Source organism: Oryzias latipes, chromosome 12 (genome assembly GCF_053564925.1).
Source record: "Oryzias latipes strain Hd-rR chromosome 12, Olatipes_Hd-rR_3.1".
Classification (NCBI taxonomy): Eukaryota; Metazoa; Chordata; class Actinopteri; order Beloniformes; family Adrianichthyidae; genus Oryzias; species Oryzias latipes.
In genome coordinates, this window is record NC_136248.1 from 5,050,875 (window position 1) to 5,078,502 (window position 27,628).

Consider the following 27,628-nt stretch of genomic DNA (forward strand, 5'->3'; position numbering starts at 1 on the left):
TCTGTTTAGTTAAAGTTTTAGTATTATCCTATTGAATTCTGCATTTCTGATCCTTTTGGATTGAATGTTTACCTTACAATTACCAGTACGAAGCCCATTGAGACGACTGTTGTTTTTGGGCTGTACAAATAAAATTGAATTGAGTTGAATTGACTTATTCAAGACTTTGTGATTTTTTTTATCTTAGTGTGTGAACAGAGGTTTTCCCACCACACCTTTAAAAAGCTTAAAGACAAACATTTCAGTGTTTTGCTTTCTTTAATGAACGACATTGTTCCTCACACTTTACATATAGAAAGAATATGAATTTCCTGGCAAGTTTAAAGCCACTAAAAGGATTTAAAATACATCTTGATCCAGTTTTATTAACAGTGGTCCTTCAGAACAGACAGCCAACCTTTGAACCACAGAAATGCCCCGTATTTCAGCTTTGACTGTATTTGTGCCTGACTGTGTTGTCTGTACATCATTTAATACACGGATCATTTACACGTTGTCATACACAAAATTTGGTCACAAGAAAGCCTGAAACTTTCCGAGGGTAAAGCTACGGGCCAGGTGAAGTGTCGTCTTGTTGCATAGCCCTACGTTTGAGTCAACAGTCATCTGGGACAACACCAGACCTGTGAGTTCACACACAGGTACGTGAAACCCCGCCCCCCCCCGGCTCTGCTCTCAGGTCAAAGCTTGAGAGGAAGGACGCCTGCAATTGTCAGGCTAATATGGCAAACAGGAAATCGATACTGCATGCTCGACGAGGGATGTGTCTCTGATTTATTCCATGAATGGCACTGTTCCCGTTTTCAGAGACTTCATCTGGAACAGGCTGGCAGTAACAGTTAAAGAGAAAGGCAAATGTTTAGCACACACGCTTTAACCAAAGAACAGACAACAAATGTGACAACCCTATCATGCACTACAAAGCTTACTTTGGATTAACTGGACTAAATCACATGTATCTACCACAGAATTTAGTTAAAACATTGTTCATGTTTTTTTGCATCCTCACTTTCTTCTTGGGTTCCTCCTATTGTCTGCTTTTTAGAGCTTCTGCAACATCAGTTCATTTCTGAGCCACATCTCAACACGTTATGGTAAATGAGGCACTTGTTTTTTTAGCCACTTAATGCCTGAAAGCATTCGCTCCATCGACTCACCGTGAAAACTGCAGAAACTAAGCTGTAGTTTCCCTTGTAGCTCATGAATCATCAGGTTTGATGATGCTATGGCCGAACTTTGATGCCCTAATAAAGGATTCGTCACCCAAAAAGACAGATCAAACAAACACAAAAGTAAAACTGCAGTGAGCGGCCATGTCAGTATCAGAGCTGAGGCTCTCTGATTGGTCGGAATTTCCAGATACCACCTTTGTCCAGAGAAATGGAAATACTTTTCTCTTCTGCTGTGACTATATTAACTATGGCAGAATCGTTCATGTGCTGGAATTTCAGTGCAAATGTTTATTTCTATTCTTTCACATCATTTCTCCCTGACTTTTTTTTCCTAACACCCCTCTCTAAGTTCAGTCCAGCAGCCTCCTGCTGTTCTTGCTGAATGGAGCCGACATCGGGGCAAAAAAGCACTCATATGTAGCCGTGTCCAGCTGACACTCAGACCGATCAGAGGTTTCAGCACCAATCGTCTTTCTCCCTCTCCCTGAGGTTCCCCGTCCCTCTGTTCCCACTTCCAGAAGCAGCGTTGACACCGAGGGTGAAGTGGTACCCGTTGGGCACGCCTGCTGCGCGTCCCTGCATGGTGGTGGCTGTGGCAGCCTCAGCAGCACCGCGCTGCAAGGTTGTGGAGGAAGCAGCAGTATTGGCAAAGCGTCCTCCTCCGTGGCTGCTCAAAGCATCCTGGAAGTCCTCTGACTCTCCGAAGAGAGCCTGTCGAGAGGAGTCCAGGTGCTGCCTGTTTAAGTTCGGGTCTGAACCCATGCAGGTGATGGACAGCAGGCCCTCGCTGTGGCCCACAGGATGCCGGTCATGCTCTGAAAGGCCACGGCTCAAGCGAGCCTGGTGTCCCGACGCAACACCACTGCCTTGCAGAGCTGAGGAGCTGGCAGTCTTGTAAGCCACGCCTGGACGAGGTGTTAAGGGGGTCTGAGGGAGCTGCCGGCGCCCTCGACCTGCCGTGCTGGTACCAGTGGGGGGAGCAACTTTAGCCGCACCACTAACCTGCTGAAAAAGCAGAGAAAAGAACACAATGTTCAAGCAGTAGTACTCTTGTGTTCACCTGTTCAGGAACTTTGATCTGATCTTGTCTCCTCCTGACTGTAAAAAGCTGTTTGATGCCTATGAACATGACTGACAGACTACAAAACTTTTGAAACAACGATCAACCCCCCTGACACACACACGGCTGCTGAAAATGATTTTGTTTCTCTGATGGACTCTTTGTCTCCATCACTGTCTTCTCAAGTATAGTAAATGCTGCTTATTTCCTCTCTGTGCTGGAAGTTCATCTTTTTTGATAAGTCCTGCTCCACCTCAAGGTGTTTGGAGGCTCAAGTTATTTCCATCTTCCTCTCTTTTACAAAGGGAAGGGTCCAAAGTCCAAGTTATGGACTAATGTTTTTTTTCTTTTCTGGTACCAAGTTGTAACTGATTTAAATGGCGCCACCAGGGTCCCGCACATCGGCACTTCTGCCATACTCACACTCATCAAGTTGTGTAAACACCGGGCTTGTGACACACATTCAAGAACGAGCTACACGCGCACTTTTGTTCAGCCCATGGTGTTCACACTTGACAAGCAGGGAGGGGCTTCCTCTTCTTCTTCTTCTTCTTTTTCTACTGTTTACAAGTGCATCTCTGCCACCTATAGTCGGAAGAGGCTTGATGAAAAATGTTCAAGAGGTGCAAATCTAGTGAATTTTGAAAATGTTCATGAAGTAACCCTTGTGCTATCCTAGGCACTTTAACATTGGGAGTTGGGTCATCTAGACCCACTAGACAGTGCTCTGAACCTTTTTTTCTTCAATGATTTGTGATCTTCACTGGTTTCCATGGATTACATGAAATCTTTCCACCTTTATCCACCTTTGTCATGGTAGGGAGAACACGTCAATGTAAGGGTGGGGTCATCTAAGATAACACAAGGGTTAAGGAAGACGCCATCCATATGTCACTACCAAATCCGAGTCCCGGATTGGTCAAAGTTCAACCTGATTGAACTTGCCACACATTTAATGGCCACGCATTTTGTACGTAGAGCCCAAAATCTTGCAGTGTGTAAATGTGGGAGTTTGGAACGTGGAACCCAAAACACCTGTGTACGCTTGTCATTGGAAGTGGCCGCTTGAACGCGCAGTGCTCAAGACGGTGTAAACGTAACCTTAGGGTGTGGCAGCTGCTGGAGTTCTAGAGGATCTCTACAAAGTGTGTGGGGAGCATCACTGTTCCCTAAGCAGGGCTCCAGACTGCGACCAGATGGTCGCATTTTGCGACCAAAATTTGAGAGTGTGCGACTGAGTTTTACATCCAGTCGCACATGTGCAACCAGTTAATTTGCCTCCCCCACCCTCCGTATTTTTTTATATATTAAACGTGGAAGGGGCACGTCAATGATCAATGAAATGAGCAATGAAATAATCAATAAGACATGAGCGCACACGCACGCAAACACACACACACGCTCGCACACATACTCATGAGACGTGAGCACACACTTGCGTTTCATTGAGTGATGCCTGTCTGTGAGGCGGCCAATGCGTGTGAGAAGAACAGGGAGGGGGGGGAGGGGCCTAGAGATAATCAAGCGCGCGTAAACATCTGTGGGAAGGAAACGGAGACAAATATCACCACAGCCTGACATGTGCGTTTGAGCTATGAGCAAGTGAACTATTGATTCGTTCTTCCGACCTACGGCTAGTGTACCAGTGCCAGAGTCTACAGCAGGGGTCTCAAACTCGTGGCCCGCAGGCTATTTGCAGCCCCCAAGATGATATGAAAGTTTAATGTTAATGCGGCCCGCCAGTTTGTATGAATGACACCTTTTCTTTGTCGTGCGCGGAGCTGACAAAGCAACCAATCACAGTGGGGTAAATGACTCTTGGGGGCGTGACAATGATCGGGCTTGAAGCAGGAAAAACATTTAAGGCAGGAAACCTGACAGCCCCATCCTCGGACCACATTAAGGAGTTCCTCACTTTTCTTTTTAGGAGATATTTATGCGCTCGTAAATTTCTAAAAACATGCAGTCCGAGCTGAACTTTTCTCTGGGTCGTACAGACCTGGAGGAGGGTTAACGTTATGGTTTCGGTTAGGCGCGCGGCGGCAGATCAACCCCGACCAAACGGTTCTCGTGCACGGCTGTTACGGCAGCACACCGCTCCCGTGGGAGATGGTCAGCTGAGGAGAATAAGTGTCCCACACCTACATACGTGACAACTAACTGGGCTTGACCTTTAAACACGTGCGAGCAACAACATGTAGTCACACCTTAAAATACGTGGAGAAAATGCAGCGATAGACGTGTTTAAGATGAACCAGCGCATTGCCTAGATCAGTGTTTTTCAACCAGTGTGCCGCGGCACCAGTGGCGGTTTTTGATATGGGCGATGTGGGCGGTCGCCCAGGGCGGCACTTCATAGGGGGCGGCATTGGCCGTGTCCGATGAGTAATGTGCTACATACAAAATTCAAAGAGGTAGCTTGAAGTTTTAATTTGAAATTACTTCAGCAGCCAACACTTAATACTTTTGTTTTGACACATCAGACTCTTAATAATGTCTTTCTTCTGTTTCCTCTTCACACTTATGGTGCAAAAAAAAAAAAAAAAAAAAAAAAAGAATAATTTAGAGTGAAACAACGTAAAACAGGCAAATGAAAAGGATTTAGGCAGAACAAACACCCGTGCTCAACCCAATTTCGACAAAAGCAGGCAATGGGGATTATTTCCCACAATTCTTTGCTCCGACACAGCAGACCCGATGCGCACGTGACCACCGCCCTTTGCTGCAAGACGCTTGCGGCCACACCTCTTTGCGGTAGTCTTTGGAACATAAGTAAAAAAAACTCGAGAGGGGAGCGCAACTCGCCGGTGGCTGGCTGAATCACACTAACAGGTGATTGGGAGTCTTTTTTTGGAGTAATCCCACTGATGAGTTCTATGATTTAGTCTTTAATGTTTTATAAGACCTAAACATATTAATCACAATAAGTTTTATTTTTTAGATCTAATCCCTCTGATATGTTTCACAAAGACACACACAGGACGTCGCACATTAAGAAATTATTGCTAAAAATGAAGCAGGAGTCCAGCTCTAAAAAAAAAATGCTCTAAAAAATGATGAAAGAGCAAAAAAATGGAATTATTTGATATGTAATTTCTTATTAATATTTCCAGGCTTTCTTTGTTTTTTGTCCTGCAGCATGTTCATATTTGTATAATGTTGACAGAATATATTTAAATGGAGAACAAAATATTACAAGTTATTTAAGGTTTAACTTGAGTTATTCTGGATTAATGTTCCTGTTTTTATTCATATTTATGTTCAAAAAGTTCAGTGTAAAAGGTTTAAAAGTTTAGCTTTAGTGTGTAGTTCAGTAAATCTTTATCTTCTTCGGCTCAAAACTTTAAGCGTGTTTTTAACTTAGGCCCCTGTGTGACTGAGTTTGACCCCCCTGTAATACGAGTCTAGAAAATTCATGCATTTTTTGAGTAAAATGGCTAAATAGAAGATAGGGAACACAACAGGATGTTGTCAAATTTTGTATGTGTGCGCGGGGGGGGGGGGGGCTGGTGGGGTTACTCGCCCAGGGAGTAAATTAGTGTAGAACCGCTATAGGTACCGGATGTTCTCGGGTTGCCGGATGTTCTCGGGGTCCTTCAGGGTCCTTCAAATAAGTTATATCACTAGAGGAGACATCACGTGGTTCCTCATGGGAGGAGAGCACCGCCATCTTGGTGAGGTCAAGTTTTGAAGACCAAACCACTTTTATAACATATAATAAAGAGCTCTGTTTTTGCTTTCAATCACTTCATTATATGAAAAAGAAGAATGGCTTGAAATTGCTTAGTTTTGTTCAGAAATACAAACTTCACGAGTACCCCTAACTACTTAGATTTTTTCTATGTTCCTTTATTTTATTTTACTTATGTTTTTATTTATTTGTGTGTTATGTTCATTGTTTCTTTTTTTCCCCTCTATTCTTTATTTTCTATGTCAATATGTTATATTTGGCAATGGTGACTGATCTTCGAGGCAATATTGATTACATCGTTATTGTTCGTTGTTAACGTTAATGTCATTGTTAATGTATGATACCGCAATTGTCAATAAAGTTTTTTAAAAAAACTTAGCGACGTTAACTCATTGGTCGTGGCAACTTACAGCCAATCAAATAGTGTGACGTCATCATTGGTCGAAGGACCCCGAAGGACCCCGAGAACATTCGGCAACCCGAGAACATCCGGTACCCACACCGCCACTGCGCGGCACACTAGTGTGCCGTGGGAGATGGTCAAGTGTGCCGTGGAAAATTGCCCTCATTAACTGATCTAAAAGCATTTCCCATCTCCAGGAAATCAGCTCTTTGTTCATCCAAACAGGTCCTGATAAAACACTGAGTAGTTAGGAATATAAACGATCATAAAATACTTTTTTCTTTGTGTTTATTTGATTCTATTAAAGACATTTTGATAAGAATGACGGTAACGCGAAATAGCTGCAGCTATAACTGTGTAAGGAAAAGTCCCGCAGCTTTTACTGTCTCCACGACTCCACCAATCATTCTTGAAGGCTTAATCACATGTCATCAGTCTGACCAATCAGAAGTGGTTAAAGTCTCCACTTCCTTGTTCCAATTTAGCTCATAACTCAGTCAGTTCCGACAAAAACACCAGCTAAAGCTCGTCTTTAGCGGTGTAGCTTTCCACAGAATCCGGTATCAGACCGTGGAACAAGTGAACAAAACCATGAAGCTCAGAGACGCGAGTCTTTCTGCCGTTTTCTCGCAGTTTTCACACTACATCTCCCATGATGCATTGGCTTAAAGGGACAGCGTCTTGAAAACACAACGAACATACAGTTTGTATGTAACTTAACTTTTATTACATCTTTTAGAAAAACATCTGCAACTTCCTGCTTTTTCTGCCACAATTATCACAAAAATGCACGTCAGATTGCCGGGGGGGGGAGGGGGGGGCGGCTGTAGATCAAAACAGACTATGAGTTTCTGCTTTTTTTTTTTTTTTTTTGGGATGCTGGTGTGCCGCGGGATTTTTGTCAAGGTTAAAGTGTGCCGTGGCTCAAAAAAGGTTGAAAAACACTGGCCTAGATTGTTGGGCACACCAGGTGGGGGGGGGGGGGGGGGGGGGGGGGGGGTAGGGGGGTGAATGCAAATCTGCAGCGAGACAGAACAGAAAGTTGGAGTTCTCCCCTAAACATTCAATTTAGTTTTAATCTGCCTCTCCCCTCAGTATATATATATATATATATATATATTATATATATTTTATATTTATTTGAATGTTTTTTAATGTATGTAGCCTTTTTTTTAATCAATTGGTATTTTAAATTATTTTAATTGATCACTCATATACAATAACCCATCAGGACACATGTCCCATAATGCATTGTTTTGTAGTCATCAGGGCAGCTTTCAGTACTAAATTTCCAGCTGCGTTCGGTAGGTTGGAGCCTTGCTGCTCCCGCCCCTTTCTCGTGATATTTTTGTGATGATTGACAGGTGATGTTGGAGCAAAAACAGAAAAATACGTCACATACCAGGTGATCTGCGCAGCGTTGAGTTCACCTGGGTGATCTCAAACACGCTTATTGTGCATCTTGGCTGCACGTATTTGGTGTCACCAACATAAATTCCAATCAGTTTTTGAGCTTTTCACTGATCTCAGGTATCTGTATCGATTGTTCTTATTTCCAGTGAACAGTGCCTATTCTTTTACAAACCACAGTTTGAATTCAACTATGAAAATATAGGAGTGGATGACCGGCTGCTCTAAAACAACATGTGACCAGGGTTTAAATGTGCAAAAAGTCATAAGAAAAAAAATCCAAAAATGGTAACTCTGAATTTTGTTTTTCCTTTACTGATTTGTGGTTTAAAGAGTAGACTTTAAAAAAAAACATTCAACACAGACTCAGAATTGGGAGCACATACTCTCTGACGTCTCAAAACTGACAGCGATGGTGCTGTCAGTTTACCTTGTTGTTGCATATTCAAAAGTGCAGAATAAAATGTGACACTGAATTTGAAACAGCACATTGTAATTTCTGCATCTATTATTTAAGTATTTATAAGTAATACAGTGGAAAAAGTAGATTTGGTTAGCATGTTGATTTACGGTATGCGCCCCTAAATTTTCTGGTTGTGCCCCTAAAATTTTCCGTTGGGGGCCACTGTGCTCCTAGTGAAAAAAGTTAGTCTGGAGCCCTGCTAAGGCAACCCAAGTTGCCTTTGACTAAAAGAAGCTAACCTGTGATCTAGCTCAGATAATGTGGTTGTCTTTCAGAGTTACACAAATCCAACTTTTCTGCCAATGCTGTCTTATTTTTCCAGAACTACAGTTTTTCCATGGATCACAATCTGACAGTAAAATGATAAACTGTTTCTATATCGAACCAGTGACTGCAGGGTGGAAAAAAAAGAAGCTGCAGCTTGTTGAGGAAAGACAGGCTTCCTGGACACCTTTGTCACACAAACCTCACCTGTTTGAGGGAGCCAGAGTCCTGGCCTTCTCCTGGAGATGCGGACCGGCTGGGGCCGGCCGACCGGGCCTGGCAGGACTCTCTGCTGCCATAGCGTTCACAGGAGTAGTAGCGCTGCTTCTCCCCTGCAGAAGAGTGGTGCCTTCTTTCAAGGGGGCGACTGCGATCCCGCTCTCTCGGTCTTTCTCTGGGAAAAACGTCGGCTGAGGGGTCTAAATGGAGAGGGAAGGAGAAAAAAACATCCCATCTGTCACTTTATGGGGGATTATTGAAGAAACGTAAGATTTATTCACATCAGACACTTTAAATAGTGTGGAGCAGCTGCTGTTTTGCCTCCTCCGCTCCCCCCAAACTCACAGGGTCAAAGACAGTCAAATTCAACCCACATTTTGAAGGAAACTTTCAATCTTGACGTTTCACAAGTTCAGTTTTTACTGTTTTCCATTAACCCTTGTGCTACCTTAGATGACCCCACCCTTGCATTGACGTGTTCTCCCTACCATGACAAAGGTGGATAAAGGTGGAAAGATTTCATGTACTCCATGGACACCAGTGAGGTTCACAAATCATTGAAGAAAAAAGGTTCAGTGCACTGTCTAGTGGGTCTAAATGACCCAACTCCCAATGTTAAAGTGCCTAGAATAGCACAAGGGTTACATGTGTGGTTCTACTCAAGCTCTATTTGACTTCACATTTTACACACCATAAAACATTTGTGGAAATTCTGTTGGATTTAATTATAAAAGTCAAATGAGGGATTTAGTGAGCGTCCAACTCTTCCCTCTCATCTGTGAAACAACTAATCGCTCTGCGGGGAATTAACTTCTTCAATCCCGCATTTGGGCTGCAGATATATTAAGTCCACCAACAGATACCAATTCATCACAATCTCATAAGTCAAGTCTGCCAAAAAGTTTCATGGCCTTAAACTCAGTCTATCTCTACACCTAATGTTCTCCTTTCTCACCAAGTCGGGACAATAAATCCTGTTTGACCTGTCCTCAGCGGCCTTTCATCTTAGCAGTAAGACCCCCCTGCAGCCTTCATGCCACCGGCCCTCCAGCTCTGATCGCTTCAACAGATGAGCTCTAATGGGAAAAAAAACTGGAGCCGTGATACTAGAAACAGAAGGGGCTTTACTCTGGGGAAGGGTGCATTATGTAATAAAATTTTACAATTGAAACAATATTCATGAAATGAAGCTCAAATGGCTTATCACTGATGGAAAAAAGAAAAAAAAACTGAAAAGACTGTGATAAGGCTTTATTTTTCACAATGTTATACTAATGAAAATCTCCCACTGATCTCCTTGACTTCCTTCATCAGAAAAATCTGAGAGAATTATGAAGCAGCTGTACAGATTTGTGTGTTTGGCATTGACCATCCCCGTGTCCACTGCGTCTGTCTAGCGGACATTTTCGGCTCTAAAGCGGATTAAAACCTCCACAAAAACACAACTGGACAGACTGGGCTCTCAGCACTGGCCTTGATGGAATAGAAAAGAACTTCTTGAAAGAACTGAAGCACAATAATCCACACGACAGGGTGATGAAACTGTTTTTGAGGAGAGAAAGGAGGATGGATTTTGTCTTCAAATAATACGATTTTTTGATGATAGAAATGATAAATATCATAATAAATAATATTTTAAGTTTATGTGGTTGTTTTCAATGTTTTTTTGCTGGCTGTAGCTGCATAGTGAGATTTGTTTACTGTTTTGTTAATTCAGTTTATTTGGAGGCATAAAAATGCTAAATGAGGGAGGGGTTGAGTGATTCTGATGTAGCACGACTGAAGGCCCAGGTCTGTAATGCACGGTCCGCCACTGCTGTCCTTAGACCCTTCTTCTCAGTAAGAAAAAACTCCTAACAAAAGAAATTCCAGGAAAAAAAGAAAGAAACCTTAAGAATGTCCACATGCAGGAGGGATCCTCTCCCAGGACGGACAGGCGATGTACCAGGACCCCTCAGAGGAGAATTGGCTTATCTAACCTACAACTACATGTTTAAATAGTCCAGCAGCTGGACTTCATCCAGATGGAACTGGGGGATCACAAGTGTGCGGCTGGATGGTTCCAATACCGCTTGCCATTTTAGTTGCACAAGTGATGGGGGTGTGAGGCTATAAGACACACTCAAAAAACGTTCACTTTGAATGAACATAAAAAAATTATGGAAAGGATTTCCACATGATTAGATTGCGTTACTTGAACAAAAATGAATCATGTTGGTCCTACTTAATTTATTTAGGTTGGCTCAACTTAATGTATTTAGGTTGGGTCAACTTAATGTATTTAGGTTCAAACTAATAAATTTAAGTTGATTCAATTTAAATAGAGCAGTTGCACCCAACTTTAAATTGATATTGTTGCTCACTCTAAAAAGAAAAAAGTTGAACCAATTTAATTGAATCACTTCAATTGGTCACACCTAAGTAAATTAAGTTTATTTAACTTGAATTTCTATTTATTTCTATAATTTTATTTATTCATCTGTAATTGATATGTTGTTCCAAAGTTACAACCAATGGGTCTTTTAATTTTCACATCAAAGACATGAATTACCCAGCAAAGTCCCACATCACAAGACAGGAGCTCAATTACTGCGAACTCTGTGTTAAGTATTGGAACATTAACAGTTTGCCACACAAGGGGGTTGGTCTTCATCCTCTACCAAACTTTAACTCATGGTGCAAAAAAAAATAAACATAACAGTTTAAATCACTAGTTAAAACAGAGTAAAACAGCTAGACAATAAAACCCATGGACAAAAACTCACACTTAGACCCCAATCTGCCCAGATAGACAAAGAAAATGGAATCCCACAATTCCTTGCGATTACTAATGCATCCAATTTAATGGTATCATGTTGGATCAACATGATTGAAATTAGTAACTTTTAAATGGATTATTTTTATGTACAATCGACATGATTCATTCACGTAAGATTTACAAACATAAAATTTTCTGGTTGAAATGACAAGTTACTTTTTCGTTGACTTAATTGGCTGGTAATTTCCTTTTTTTGAGTGCAGCGAGAGAGTGTGAACAGAGAGCTCTCAGTTATGTGTGAGAGGAAGGGGGTATGTGGTTGTTCAGGGGTGAATTTCTAATGACCCACCACCGCTCTGCAGAAACTACATACATGTGCTAAAAAAGGACAAATATTTTTTTTGTGCTAAAACTGCACTAAAAAAACATTGGGAATGCTTTTACGATAGATAATTTAATAAATATGTGACCCAGTTCACAGAAATGAGTCCATTCAGCTATTATTGATAATAAATCTAAATCCTGTCTGTCCCTCAACTATAATAAGTAACAGGTTTTATTTTATTGCAAGGTTGTGATGTTTTGGATGGAAGCCTATTGTATTGAATTTAAAAAAAAATTGTAAACACACCTCTTAGACCACAACAATATACACTCCAACACACACATGCGCACACACACCAGCACACATACTTTATACAAGTAAGATGGACCTCTGACCTTGTGTCCCCTACCACATCCCAGGGGAGGGGGCGGGGTCCAGGCCCTCGTGTTTTTACTTTTACAAATATTAAAATTTTCTGCAGCTGAGCCACTTAAGCTTTAGTCAACTGGATCATGCAAACACTAAGCATGTTGAGTTAAAAGTCAGAGCTTCTCACCTTCTTCCCAAAAATAACACTGACATGTTCCGCCTGTTTTGTTTTTGGTTTTCACCTTTTGATCTTGTGCTGGGGGGTATTCCAAAAAGCAGGTTATGTGAGTTACCAAGGTAAGTTTGAGGTTAAGGGAGCAGTTAACTTCAGCTTTCGGTGTCCATTTGAAGATGATTTAGTGGATGAAGAAGCTCAGATAATACTTTTTCCACCTTGAGAGGGTGATAAGACCACGTATGGATGTTGGAAAGATAAACTTTCTTACTTTGATCTAACTTAATTATTTGCTTCAGTTAAGATAAATCAATTTTTTGAGTTCAGTCAACTTAAATTTAACACGTAGTTATCAGACAGTTATTTCACTTTCATTTAAATTAATTTTATTAAGTAGGTGTAACTTTGGTGCTGCTGTTAAGATTGGCAGCGCAAGGAATTGTGGGATACTATTCCCTTTGCCTGTCTGGATGGATTTGGGTTTAAGTCTGGGTTTCTGACCAAATGTGTTTAGATGTCTAGCTGTTTTATTGTGTATTGCCGAGTTATTTTGTCCTGTTATGTTTAATTCTTTCTGCACCATGAGCGAGAGGGAGGGAGATAATGATGAGTGTATTTAGCACCACTACTGCATTATAAAGTTGTAAGAACTGAAATTAAAGTCATGATAGAGTCATGATAACCAGAAGCATGTTTCATTATGCAAATCCACAGTGAAACATTCATTTTAATGTTATAAAAATGAGAATATCTGTGGCCTCAAACTTAGACATTTGAGAGTTGAAGAAGTACAATAACTTAAGATGAAAAAAACATTTAATTGAATTGGAGTAATATGACATTTAGTTAAATAAATATGTAAATTTGAGATGTATAAACAACTATTGAGTTGGACAGACATAAGAAATAAGGTTGAATAAATTTAACTCAATTACTTGTGACCAATTGAATTAATTCATTTAAGTTTGATAAGTATAAATATATATATATATATATATATATATATATATATATATATATATATATATATATATATATATATATATATATATATATATATATATATATATATATATATATATATGTGTGTTCCAATGTGTTTGGAAATGAGATAGAAACTCATGCTCTTACTTTGTTCTCTCTTTCTTTTGTTGATGCAGCCGTTTGACTTTTTTGATGGGTTTATAATCTTCATACGCCGTCATTAAAATCTCAGACTCCGTCTCACTGAAGTATAGCCCTCCCTTTTTTTCTCCACTCGTTTCCATGGTAACCCTGGAAATCTGCGATCCATTGAGAATGTATATACTTGCCGTGCACGTGCATTAACCCAGGGTTACCAAGTCGAGCGTAATTACGCTAACTCATATTTTCTTGTCTTCTTGTCTTTTGGAACCGACATACCCAGAGTAAGCAAGTTCAGGCGGATTTCAGCCAGAGTTCAGGGTTAAAGGCAGGGTAGCTTAAACGTGCCTTCTGGAATACCCCCCAGGTCTGCTGTGGCTTCTCTTTGCTGCTCCGCCCACTCACCTGTGTTTCCTGCTGGAGTCCTCAGCTGCACCTTGTTTAGTGATCGAGTTGTCTGCCTATTTCAGTCACCTTGTTTTGTGTCTCTGTGTTGGAGCGTTTTGTGTGCTATCTGGTTATCATTTGGTGATTCCGTCTCTGCGCCTTGGTGTCTTGACAAACTGTTATTAAACAGCCTTTCAACTTGCTCTATGCCTTAAAGCAGTGTTTTTCAACCTTTTCTGAGCCACGGCACACTTTAACCTTAAAAAAAATCCCGCGGCACACCAGGATCCAAAAATTAAAAAAAACAAAAAAAACGGAGAAACTCAGTCTGTATTGATCTACAGCCCCTCCACAGTCTCACATGCATTTTTGAGATAATTGTGGCAGAAAAGGCTTGAAACTGCAGCTGTTTTTTTCTAAAAGATGCAATAAAAGTTAAGTTAGAAGATGTAAAAACAGTTTGATGTGTGTTCGTTGATTTCAAGACGTTTAACAACAGATCTCCTTGAGCGCTGTCACTCTCACAACCCAATGCATCATGGGAGATGTAGTGCATTAAACGGCCGGCGGAGATCGCGTCTCTGAGCTTCCTTGTTTTGTTCATTTGTTCCACGGTCTGACATCGGATTCTGTGGAAAGCTGCACCGATAAAGACGAGCTTTAGCTGGTATTTTTGTTAGAACTGAGCGACTTTACGAGCTAAATCGGGACAAGGAAGTGAAGACTTTAAGCACTTCTGATTGGTCAGACTGATGACATGTGATTAAGCTCCCCAAGAATGATTGGTGGAGACAGTTAAAAGGACGGGACTTTTCCAAAATACAGCCGGAGTTGCAGCTGAATCGCGGTACGTCATTCTTATCAAAATGTCTTTAATAAAATAAAATAAACGCAAAGAAAAAGTATTTTACGATCTTTTATATTCCTAACTCCTCAGTGTTTTATCAGGGCCTGTTTGGATGAACAGAGAGCTGAAATCCTGGAGATGGGAAATGTTTAATTTTTCAGTTAATGAGGGCAATTTCCCACGGCACACTTGACCATCTCCCACGGCACACTAGTGTGCCGCGGCACACTGGTTGAAAAGCACTGCCTTAAAGTCTTGCTCTGCATCTGGGTTCTTGAGCTCCTTAACGTAACAAATACATGCCAATAATGGAAGCATAGAGTTGTTCACATTTCACAGGGATCACAATAAAAGGTTTCTGTCAAACATTGGAGAAAAGGAAGGAAGAACCGAAGAAAAAAAAACAAGAAATATGAGAAAAGCTGATTGTTTATACTGGATAGACAACAGCTAAACCTCCTTCACTTTCACCACCTGATAATGTAGGTAAAAACCTTTGGAGATGGACGATGTGGGCCGGGTCTGACACGGCTCACTGCTTAATGCCTCACCAGGGAGATTCCACATTTCAGTATGAAAACAATCCTGGTTGCAAACACAGGGCCAACACTTTATTCTTAGATTCCTTTAGGATACAACAAATCCTGTTTCCTTTAAAGACATCTTCATTAAATAAACACAAAAGAAATTCAAGTTTTCTGTATAGCCCTTGTGCTATCTTGTGGGGTCCAGATGACCCCACTCCCAATGCCTCCAAGGCACGTGAACATTGGGAGTGGGGTCATCTGGACCCCACTAGACAGTGCGCTGAACCTTTTTTCTTCAATGATTTGTGATCTTCCCTGGTGTCCATGGATTACATGGAATCCTCTTCACCTTTTGTCATGGTAGGGATAACACGTCAATGTAAGGGTGGGGTCATCCAGACCCCACAAGATAGCACAAGGGATAGACAGTTTTCACCTTGATTTACCAAAACGTGATGAAAAACATCAGCTCCTGTATTATGAAGTTATTTTTCCTGGTTTCAAGTCTTTGCTTTAAACTTTTTATACCTTAGAAGTATTATTGTTGTTTTTTAAACTTCACATCTCAGCTGAGCTTGACCATGACTGGATGGAATCTGAAAGGGTTCCGTCTGTCTCACCTGTGGTGCTGCCTGGTTGCCCAGATGCTGCTTTTTCCAAAGACCTGTGCTTCTTTTCCCTGTCCTTGTCCCTGCGCCGGTGGCAGCGGTGGTGGTGATGGTGGTGGTGGACCCTTTCCTCCTCCTGGATTTGCCCTGGTCCTGCCGGGAGCTGACCGTCACGCTCCAGGTCGTAATCCCTCAGCTCCACCTCGCGGTGGCTTTGAGGCGTCAGCGAGGACGCCGAGCGCTTTATGGGACTGAGGTCAACGATGGGCTGAAATAGTGAAGCAGAGGTTGCAGCGCTTGACCAGGCAGCACAAGTGGGAGCTTCACCCACTGCACCAACAAAATAGTCACCACTTACAAACAAAACAAAAAAAGAACACACGCAATAACAAGCAACCTTTGTCTGAAGGCTGACAATGAAGCCCTTCTTCTCCAGGCACAGACTGCAGAAGGTTTGAGGAGAATCAACACAGTTTTGCCCCAAATCTAGAACTTCATAGAACATAGAAAGCTAGTTGGGAGCTCTCTACTAGTTCAAGGAAGAGGTGAGTGTGTCACTGGCCTCTACTTTTCAATGCTTTTCATCTCTAGCTCTGTGAATGGGTTCAATTTTAAGCAAATGAGACAAGGAATAGAAATAGCACTAAATATCATTTAAGTAATTATGTAAATAGTTTCAATGTGAATGAACACTAAGCTGCACTTAACAGACCAAAACCTGATCACCTTTTTTAAAAAACAAAGAGGAAAAAGTCCAACTGTAGCGTACAAAGGGTCTGAAGAGGCTCCGCTCAGAGCTTCAGCTGTTCTTCAGCAGTCAGAGCTGCAAACCTGCAATCCATCAATGTCCTGAACGTCTTAGAATGAAATCCAATCCAATTTAGTTTAGTCATCATTAGATCCACTAAAATTATAACATTTTTATGAAATATACGCTTTGTTTTGTTCCAAGAAGAGTTATTTCATAACAATGGACTAAAGCAAAACACCGGTGGAAGTTGCGTTTAGTAAAACTATGAAAATATGAAGATGGTTCTCCGCCTCAAAAACACAAAAAATGATAACAAAGAACAACAGATTTCAATAACTGATTTCATACTTTAAAATGTAAGATTAATTTTATCTTTTAAACCATAAGTTTGTTAGCAAATTTTAAAAATGTGTGCTCTTTTTCTTTTTCCAGAAACAAATACCAGATTTCTCTACAAGTTAAAGCCTTAATGACATTTCTGTTGTTGTAAATAATCTCGTTGCATTTTTACATAGACAGTGATAAATAATTCTCCATTTAAAGTGACAGTCTGGAGTGAACTCAATATCCTCCCTCCACTCTTTAGATTATCCAGTACAGCTAACTTTTATTCCATTAATGAATTAACATTCTTACGTTCCAATCAGATCATCTTTCTGTGGCAAATTGTCAATTGAATTGTTTCACCATTGCAAATGAATCCCAGCTCATTTTTCTTCAAGCACCTTTATACTTTATGTTCCTGTTTGATGGAAACACAGTCGTTCTGCTGCTGGAGTTTAGGTTTGCTCATAAAGTGGAAGATAGGGGAGCAGAATGTTTTTCCAAACATCCTTTTTTCATAAATGCTTACTTCTTATTCTTTCTGTAAGAGGTCAGTGACACTCACCCTTCCTACTTCTTTATTCCTTGAGTTTACCACAGCCAGGCTAGTGAGAGAGGAAACCAAAACAGCAGCTGACTTACCACGCCACCTGGTGGCTGATTGGTGGCATTGAAGCTTTTAGGTTTCTTTTTTTCTTTTTATCTTTCTTTTAAAAATAAAACAAAAGCACTTACTTCAAAGGTTTTCTTTACATTTGCTGACAACAGAATAAATATGTGTCAAAAAGAAAATACAGTTGAGAACACTGCAATTCAGCATTTTTGCTGTTAATCTAAAATGGTAAGGTTCAAATAGATACAGCAACCTCCCCAAAAGATTATTTATTTCAATAGGTACCAGATTAATAGACAAAATAGATAATTTAAAAAAAAAACAAATTTAAAGATTTTTGTTTTTTATTGATTAAAAAATGTTTTCAAGATGATTATTTTTACAATGTCACATCACCTGAATCCTTCTTGTTCCTAATTGTTTTTATTTCTAAATAAACTTCTTATCTATATGTAATAAAGAAAATTCTGGAGTTCATATGTGCAGTATTAAGAAAAAAAATATATTTAAAATCCGGGAGCATGTAGACAGTGACTTGGAAGGTTATTGGCCAACAAATCAGAATTTACTCTTTCCTTTATCTAAAGATCGTTTAATCTAGGAAATCTTGTGCAGCAAACATGCACTTCTGTGTTTGTAAAGAAGAGTAAATCTCATGGGAGTTCCCAGCGTTGAGATGTTTTCCTGGAGGGGTTGGAAACACTCTCAGGTCCTGGTTAATGCTCACAAACAGAAGCTTGTTCGGCCAGGAAACCTGGCCGAACAAGCTTCTGTTTGTGAGCATTAACCTGCTTTCACCTGTGGAAACTCCAGGTTCTATAGACATACACTGAGGACCAACACACTGGTCAACTGAAGTGAAGTTACTAGAGTTTAGCCTCACTTTGCCTTAAATGTAAAAACAAAATAAATAAATAAAACACCCAACTTGTTAAGGAATATTAACAAAATGTGTTTTATGGAAGACACCTTATGATTAGTCCCTTTGGAAGCTGAGAGGGTTTGCCTCAGCTTTTCCACATGTGCAACATGTTAGGACAACAAGACTATTTAATAGCTGCTAAGACGGTTGACATGTGAAACTGTGACACGTGTGTGTTTGCCCGACTGCAGGATGTCTGCAGGGATGCCTTTCATTTGCAGGTTTGGGCTGCTGCGCTGTTCTGCTCGTTCCTGTCTCACAGTCTGGCCACTGACAACAACGTCACAACACGGTAAAAGTAACTAGATTACAGTTTCATTCTGTGAGTGTACAGTCTTAAAATCCCACCTTTGAAACAAGCGGTAAAACATGCTTCTACGCTTGGATTCTCCCTCTTTTAGTTCCCGCCACTGAGAGACGAAGTGACGCAAACTAAAAAGTCATTTTTCTGCTTCCCTTTTCAAGACATAAAGAGCCTTGAAATGAATGGAAGTGATGCGTTCAGGAGAGAATTCAGACTTGTTTGCTCTTCCCTTCAGTGTAAGAAAATCCGATTTTAAGACTGAACATCAAAGCAAAGAACAGCAAAAAGAACTGACAGAAGAAATTGTTATGCCAAAAGAGCAGCAGACGTTATTCTGCTGTTAAAGAATCACACATGCACGCTCACACGCACACCAAAACACACACGCACACACAAATTACATCTAAACTTCTGGACAGAGACACTCATGAGTCAAGTCCAAATCACCTTCAGAGTCTTTAAACTACTTTAAACATCTGAATGGGACAGAAATAAGGACATGTCTGTTCTGCAATTCAATGCACGGAAAAGGAACTTTTATTTTTAGATCTGACAAGTCCTTGTGTTTAAAGTCAAGTCCCAGGACTATTTGTGTGAGATTTAAGTGCGACTCGAGCCAGAGTCTTCATCTCTGGTTCTTAGCTGCTGCTTTGACTGGCTGATACAGAAACAGAGGACAATGCCCCTCGATGCAGACGCTTGTGTCTTTGATGAGCTATATTCAAATGTAAACGCTGCAGGTGTGGGGTTCTGTGACGAAGGTACACGTGTTGCTGCCGAGGGGGAATTTTCCATGATGGCAGGGGGTGTGAAGTGTGCGCTTGGATGTAAAGAACACAAATAAGGCAAACAGACATGGAAGTCGAAGGAGAGGACAGAAGGAGGGCAGAGAAGAAAAAAAGGGAAAGAGCAGTGGCACAACAGGTGGTACATACTGCCAGGTGGGTCCCGGGGGCGTGGCGAGGGTGGCTCCGCTATCAGACAGCACGCACAAAAGGAGGTGGGCAAAAACATTAGCAGTGAGCATCAAATAAGGAGAAAGGGGAGACAGAAATGGAGGGCAAGGGAGGGTGAAGGTGAAGTTAGTCAACACACAACTATTGGAGAAGAATGGCTCATCCGCATCACACCATTTTACAAAAGGGACCTCGACAGTACAAACAATAGTCATCAACACTATGCAGCTCCCTTATAGGGAGGGAAATAAGCATTTTATCCCTTGCTGACTTTGTAGATTTGCCCAACTAAAAAAAGAAATTGACTGTCTGTCATCCTATTAGTAGGTTCACTTAAACAGTAAGAGATAGAAAATCAAGAAATCTACTTTAAAGAATGTGTGTGAATTAATTTGCATTAAGAGTTCTGGTTTCATAAAGAGTAATTTGACTCTCCTAATCAAACTGTCACCCGGATTGAAGACACCTGTTTAAACTAATCACCTGTAGAAAAGACACCTGTCCACAGAATCAGTTCAACCGTCAGCCTCTAAACTCTCCAACATGGAAAGACTAAATAAAGAGCTTTCAGTGGATTTAAGGGAGAAGATTGTAGACTGGAATGGACTAGAAAACCATCAGCAAGAAGCTGGAGGTTAAAGGGACAACTGTTGCAGAAACATGACCATCAATCCACCTTTAGGTCTGGAGCTCCAAACCAGATCTAACCTGGTGGGGTTTCCATGATCATAAGAACGATGATGAATCGGCCCTAAAACAACATACCGTAACTCAGTGCTACTGATCTCAAGCACAGAGGGATATTCCAGAAAGCTGGTTATGTAAGATACCACGGTAAGTTTGAGGCCAAGGAAGCGGATAACCTCAGCTTTTGGTTCCAAAAACAGACGTATGTTTCAGGGTATGTCAAGTTGCCATAGCAACTCATGCTCTGAACATAACCTGGTCTGGAGCAGGTTTAGTTGAAGGTTAGTTTGTTTTCAGAGATGTGAAGCAGCATGCCGTGTCCATTTGAAGATGATTTAGTGGATAAAGAAGCTCAGATGATACTTTTTACACCATGAGAAGATGATTATACCGCGTATGGATGTTGGAAAAATACGCTTTTTTACATTAATCTAACTTAATTATTTGTTTCAGTTCAGATAAATAATTTTTTTGAGTTAAGTTAACTTAAAAATAACACGTAGTTATCAGACATTTATTTTACTTTCATTCAAATTAATTCAATTAAGTAGGTGTAACTTTGGTGCTGCTGTTAGATCGGCAGCGCAAGGAATTGTGGGATACCATTCCTTTTGCCTGTCTGGACGGATTTGGGTACAAGTGTAGGTTTTTGTCTAAATATTATTAGTTGTAGCTGTTTTACTGTGTTTTGCTGAGTTATTTTATCCTGTTATGTTTAATTCTTTCCCTCTCACATGAGTGAGAGGCTGATGAGTTTATTTAGCACCACTAGTGCAACGTTATGGTATAAGAACTAAAGGTACAGTTAGAGTTATGATAATTAAATGCATTGTATATAATGTTAATCCGCACTGTATCCTTTATTTTGTTTTTATAAAAATCAGAAAATCTGCAGCCTCTAACTTAGACATATTAGAGTTCAAGAAGTACAATAAATTAATATGGAAAAACATTTAATTGAATTGGAGTAATATGACATTTAGTTAGATAAATATGTAAATTTGAGTTGTATAAACAACTATTGAGTTGGATAGACATAAGAAATTATGTCTATCCATAAAGCAGCAGCTAATAAATTTAACTTAATTACTTTTTACCGACTGAATCAATTCCTTTAAGTTTTATACGTTGTAAATATATACATATATACATCACAATGTATTTGGAAATAAGATATGAAATTCTTGCGTTTATTTTGTCCGTTCTTTTTCCCTTAAACAGAAACTCTTTCTCTTGATGATGCAGCCGTTTTACTTTTGTAATGGACGTATAATCCTCATACAGCATCATTAAAATCTCAGACTCCGTCTCACTAAAGTACAGCACTCTCTTTTGTTCTCCACGCGTTTCCATGGTGACTCTGGGTATCGGCGATCCATTGAGAATGTCTTTATATACCTGCTGTGCACGTGCATTAACCCAGGGTTACCAAGTGGAGCGTAATTACGCTAACTCATATACGGTCTTTTGGAACCGACATACCCAGAATAAGCAAATTCAGGTGGATTTCAGCCAGAGTTCAGGGTTAAAGTCAGGGTAGTTTCGTAATCTTGCTTTCTGGAATACCCCCCAGGGCTACTTTACCATGTCAGTGGGAGAATGGGGGGAGCCATGTGCGGGGAAAACGTGAGTAGGAACCTTCTTCCCTCCACCAGGAGGCTTAAAATGGATCATGGATGGTACTTCCAACAGGATCATGACCTAAAACCTGTAGCCAAGGTAACCAGGGAATGGCTGAAGAAGATGCACATCAAGGTCATGGAGACAATTAACACCAACACGTCATTTATCTGAATGACATAGAAGGCATTTGCAAGATTCCTCCTAATATTTGCACAAACCCGCACATACAAAACATGTCCGACCTCTGTGCTTGTTAAGAACAGCTTGGCAACAAAATATTTCTGGCAAGAAAGATAAAATACGTATTTCCCTCAATGAAATGCAAATGAATTTAAATCAATTCTATAAAGTGAATTCCTTGATTATCCTTGTAATTTTCTATCTCTCACTGTTCAAATGAACCTACCGTAGGATGAAAGACTCTCAACTACTTTTTTTAGGTTGGCAGACCTACAAAATCAGAAAGGATCAAATGCTTATTTCCTCCCCTGTATTTCCCTACCTAGTTGCACACTTTCTTACAGAGTACCTTGATGGTTCCAGTGAAAAAACATTAATCTGCAGTCACCTTGTGAGAAACGTTGGCTAAAAAATTGCCACCATGTCCAGCTGGTTTACTGAAACAGCTTGGAAATAAAATGCAAACCGTCACAGCCTGTTGGCAGAAAACCGCAGCCTAAATCCTCCAGAGAGTCCGAGATGGAAGTAGAGCAACATAAAAATGAGAAAAGCTGGTGTTAAGAGTGTGGGAGAGGACAAAGAGACAGACGGACAGACAGACAGACAGACAGACAAACAGACAGACAGAAACAGTGCAACAGCAAAGACAACAACGGTTTGAAAACATGGAGACAAAAACAACAAGACCTGACATTTCATCAGCAGGAATTCAACAAAAAGTTCAGTTTCATTCATTAAATATAAATAATAATAAAAAAACAACATAGGTTTTTATGTAAAATGTGGCTGCTCTGTTTCCTGGTTTGTTTAATTTTAAAAAAAACAATGAATTAAGAGAAAAAGGGCCACCAGTCTAAAACACTGAAGAACACTGAGATGAGTGTGTGGTGAGGTCTTCTGTTACTCAGTAACATTAGCACTGAGCTTTGTGTTGTAATGCAGCTTCTTTATGAAAGTTTTACACCTTTGAAACTAGAATTCTTCTCCTGCATGCGTTCAAAACGATGTTCCCGGGATGTTATGCCGCAGGTCACCATCAACACTCTTTCACTCTCTGTTTCCATAGAAACAACACCCTGCTGCCCCCACATCTCACAGCCAGCCGACTCACAGCTAGATTCAAGCGTATTATTGAAAATCCTGCTGTTCTCACTTCAGTCACTTATGAAGATTTAAATTATGGCTTTCAAGTCAGTTATGTTCTCGATATGATGACATGACTGTTGAAAACGATCTATTTACATTTTGAAGAACAGTTTCACTTTTTAGGAAAAACTGTGATTGCTATTGGAGGTAATGTTGATTATATAGTTATTGTTCATTATTTTATGTATGATACCTCAATTGTCTATACAGTTTAAAAAAAAACTTTTAGGAAAAACATGTTTTAGGAGTCAAACAGAAACAGAAATGTTTAAAATGTTTAACACGGGGAGTGGGATCTTTTGGGTAATGGTCAACACATGCAATGTCTGCTCATCAACATGGAGCTTTTTGACTTTTAAACAGTCGGGAAAGTAGTTTTCTGAAATGCAGTGGGTCAAAAAGGGACAGAAACAAATCTGCCTTAACGGAGGTGCTTGAAAACGAAAACTTTCACTTCCTGGAACTTCTGTTTCTCCTTTGAATATTGACTGTAAGTAACATTACCAGCTCTTGATCTGGATTGTATCTCACAGAAAAGAAGTGTCTGTCAGACTGTGGGGGTCGGGGTGAGCAGGCTGGGCTGATGTGGGCTGACAGTGAGAGAACCTGTCTGCCTTTTCAGCCTCCTCCCTCATCTCAGCTGCCTCTCCATTATTCAAGCAGGCAAAACCAGAGCGGTAAAACAAAGAGAGGGGGGCGGTGAAGAGCTTACGTGGTGCTCGGCATTGAGTCGGGGCAGCGAGGCTGCTCTGCAGTGGCTCTCCAGGCTCGGAAATCTCTCCGAGTCAGAAATAATCTCCACCTGCCTCAGTTCCAGCTGTTCCTGAAGGATGCAGAGAGGAGCACAGGGACAATGCAGGCCACAGTGTGTGTCAGGACACATTAGGAGCGTGTGTGAAAGGCAGGAATTAAATATGGATGTTTTCATACCTGTGGTTTTGAGGAGTACTGCACGTCCTCAGACTGGCCTCTCTGCAGTCTCCTCCGGGCTTTGGGCCTCTGTGATGCCTGAGAAACATCTCCAGACTGGGAGTGCTTTATGGTATTTCTCTGGTTCAGTCTTTGAATCAAAAGGTAAAATATTACTGGACTTTAGGGGCTTTTTAGCCGTTGAAGGATCAGATCTGCTTGAAAACTTTGGCACACGTTAAAACAATAGGTTTGCAGGGTAGTGCAATGGAAGAGCTGTACTCCCATTTTTCTCATCTTAAATCTGGCTTATCTCAGTACTGCGTTCCTGACAGCTCTATTCATTTTTTTATGAAAAAACTGCATACGAAGACTTGCATCTTGGTGCGCCTGCACATACACAAGTCTTTAAGCCATAGAGGAAGTCCCAAACACGAAAACTTTTTGTCTTAGGAGGATTAGATGTGTTCATTTTATTCACATCTGGCTGAAATTCTCCTGAGATCTGATCTGCTTCTGACCAAAGCTCAGGCTATTTGCTTATTTATCCCTTATTTATCCCTATTTTAGTCACTTACAATGTGTCTCTGCTGGATGTCCTGTCGGCATTGGTGCTGGGAGTTGTGGGCGGGGCCTCTGCTTTGGTGACTGGCTCAGGCTGAGGTGGGAGGGGCTGTTTGGGGCTTGGCATCGGGGGCTCTGAAGCATGGATGTGAGTGAAGGGCAGGACAGGACGAAACAGGGCCCCCAGTTTATTCTGCAACCCAAATAGAGAATGCGTGGAGAAATGGTGAATACGTGTATTGGCTCAGTTAAATCAAGCATTTTGGTTTTTGCTTTATTTGTAAATTGTATTTGAATTAATTGCAATCAAGTAAAAGTTGACATTTAATAAAAATAAATGACAACATGTTTGATTTTTAACTTAAATAGGCAGAATGAGCAGTACAAAAAGGAGCAAAACTGTGTAAAATGTAAGCAGTCTCATGAGTCTTTACAATGATTTGAACTTCATAACCCAAAGGGTCAAATTTGACCCCCCCTTCAACAACACCACCACCACCTTAACTCAGTTTGTGGAAGTTTTTCTGCAGGTTTATGGAAATGTTTTTGCGCTAAGACTAAAGGTTTGACTCTCCGCTCAGGGGTTTCTCTTCCAGCTTGAGATCAGAACAGTGCAGACCAGTCAAGTTTTACCACATTTAGTAGAATTTTCTATGTCTTTATCGACGTTTATGCTGTGGTGTGCAGCCATGTTGGAACAGGTAGGGGAAATTTTCCAGCTGTTGCCAACCTTCATGTTCAGATATCTGTGAGCGATGCTGTCACTCCTGTTGGGTCCGATGCTGTTTATCTTTGAGGGGAGAAAGGTCATCAGCTCACCTGCCAAGTGACTAACTGGAATTTTCTCTTTTTGATTTGTTTTCGTCACAAGTAGCTGATTCAGCTGAGGGTTTATCAGTCCTAGCTCCAACACCTACATCTGGTTTTCTGTCGTACCAGACGGATTGTATCCAGAGATCATGCTAATTCGAGCTATCCTTTTTCAAATACTGACAGGCAACAACATTTGAAAGTTTGCTGTATTAAAAACATGTTAGAGCGTGGGAGAAGCGTCATTGTGACTACTGTGCTTTAACAGTTGGGTGCTCTGTAAAGTTTCACCTGGGACGCTCCTGTGGGGTTCTGCTGCTGGAGTTTCTTGGCTCGGTTTTGCTTGTAGTAGTCAAAGATCATATGAGCTGCATACACTTTCCCCACAGTCAGTTCATTATCTGCAGAGAAGAGCAGGGAGAAACAGCTCCTTTATGCAGACACAAGATGGAGCCAGCTGAGCAGCAATGAACAACATAAGCTGCTGGGGACAAATGAAGAATTGAGCTAGAAAAGTCAAGAAGGTGATTGTGGTTTTTGGATAACGAGTGACTTAAGCCTATTTCCGCAAAGTTGAAAACAGCGCATCCACAAAGGTTTGTTACTTCTAAGATCTTACTGATAAGCCCTAAGATGATGAAAATAATGCCACCTCAACAGATTTCAGTATCAGGGATCTGGATTTCTTTTTGTTTGTTTTTTTACTTCAGTGCTCATTTCTTCTGGTAACATTCTGTGCTGCAGCTGTAAAGCATTTTAAAGAGCATTCAAGACCCGCTCTAATAAAATGATATTTTTGATGGTTTTTTTTAAAGTCCTTGGAGAAATTTTCTATTGATGGACATATATAAATAAAAATTAAGCTCAAAATGTAATTTCTGAATATTTTTTTATTCAAATTGTTGTGGAGCAAAAGAAAGAATCTAGGAGAAAAAAAAAAGCTTATTTGTGACGTAGAAAATAAGCTGGGCAGGCCACAAGCTCTCTGCTCTGCTCCATTCTGATGCATCCACCTGCAGACAAATAGGTCCGTGGAGATCTTTGTTGTCCTCGTCTTAGGTGGAATCTAGATAAAAACTGTACGGTTGGACAACTCTGATATTGCTCACCATTTATGTTGTATTAGTATTGTTTGGTTGGGGTTTTAGGGGCTGTAATCCAGCAGTAAACAGAGAGGTTTCAGCAACGGGAAGGTGTTGCTCCGCACCAGCTGACACAGTGGTGTATATCTAACTACTGCCACTCTGCAGAAACTATTTCCTAGAAAACACAGGCTTTTGTATTTTGGCAAAGAACACCATAATCATAGAAAAAAGACCACTGGGAGCGCTTGTACAATAGATCAAAAGATGATTGGAGTGGGACTTTAGATGGATTAGGAGTAAAAAGTCAACAAGAACAAGTGGGATGGATCAAGTTGAAGCATTTCACTACAGTTACCGAGGATCTGACAGGCAGAGGGCCTCTGGAGGCTCTGCAGACACTGGTGTAGCTTACATTTATGCGGCGTCACCAGCAAGTCGGCAGTTTTTGGAGACAGGTTTGGCCAAACTTTGTTTATCTCCCTTCGCAGGTCAGCATCACAAAGTCTCTGTGCCAGGACCCCTGCGGATAGACCCACAAACATGTCACAGCGCATCTGCACCAAAGCCATCCCTGCCACTCACGTTGGCCTCACCGCCCCCGGTGGGGCCGCAGGGAACCCCGCCATGGTCGTCCCTTACCAGATGCAAGTTTGATCTCCAGGGCGGTGCGAATCAGAGCCATCAGCGTGGAAGTGAAATGAACAGTGTTGTCGTCCGCAATGGGCATGTTCATCTTTACCAGTCGCTGAGGAAAAGAAAGAATCGGTAGAGTCAGAATGCAGAGGGATATGAAGATAAAGGCTAAAACAATCATTTTTAATGACCATTTTCATATTATTTAATAAAATGAAAATAGTGATAGCTTTTAACTGTTTTGAACAAATAAATCCTTTTATCAGAGAACCACCAACCAGCAAACATACCTCCAAAGTCTGACTTTGTTTGGCAAAG

At 40.9% G+C, this 27,628-nt stretch overlaps 1 protein-coding gene across 5 annotated transcripts in view; it reads right to left on the reverse strand.

The window, feature by feature from the left end:
* Window positions 1–239: 239 nt before the first annotated feature.
* cacna1bb (calcium channel, voltage-dependent, N type, alpha 1B subunit, b) overlaps window positions 240–27,628 on the reverse strand; it is a 226,665-nt gene continuing 199,276 nt past the window's right edge. For all 5 annotated transcript variants that reach the window (XM_023960545.2, XM_078955700.1, XM_078955698.1 and 2 more), the window contains 10 exons: window positions 27,317–27,422; window positions 27,090–27,197; window positions 25,884–25,993; window positions 24,797–24,975; window positions 24,240–24,369; window positions 24,022–24,132; window positions 19,653–19,691; window positions 15,816–16,071; window positions 8,671–8,882; window positions 240–2,177 (listed from right to left, as the gene is read on the reverse strand). In XM_023960545.2, the coding sequence (XP_023816313.2) occupies window positions 1,629–2,177; window positions 8,671–8,882; window positions 15,816–16,071; window positions 19,653–19,691; window positions 24,022–24,132; window positions 24,240–24,369; window positions 24,797–24,975; window positions 25,884–25,993; window positions 27,090–27,197; window positions 27,317–27,422 (1,800 nt within the window). In that variant the 3' untranslated portion in view covers window positions 240–1,628. The remainder of the gene's footprint in view (window positions 2,178–8,670; window positions 8,883–15,815; window positions 16,072–19,652; window positions 19,692–24,021; window positions 24,133–24,239; window positions 24,370–24,796; window positions 24,976–25,883; window positions 25,994–27,089; window positions 27,198–27,316; window positions 27,423–27,628) is intronic.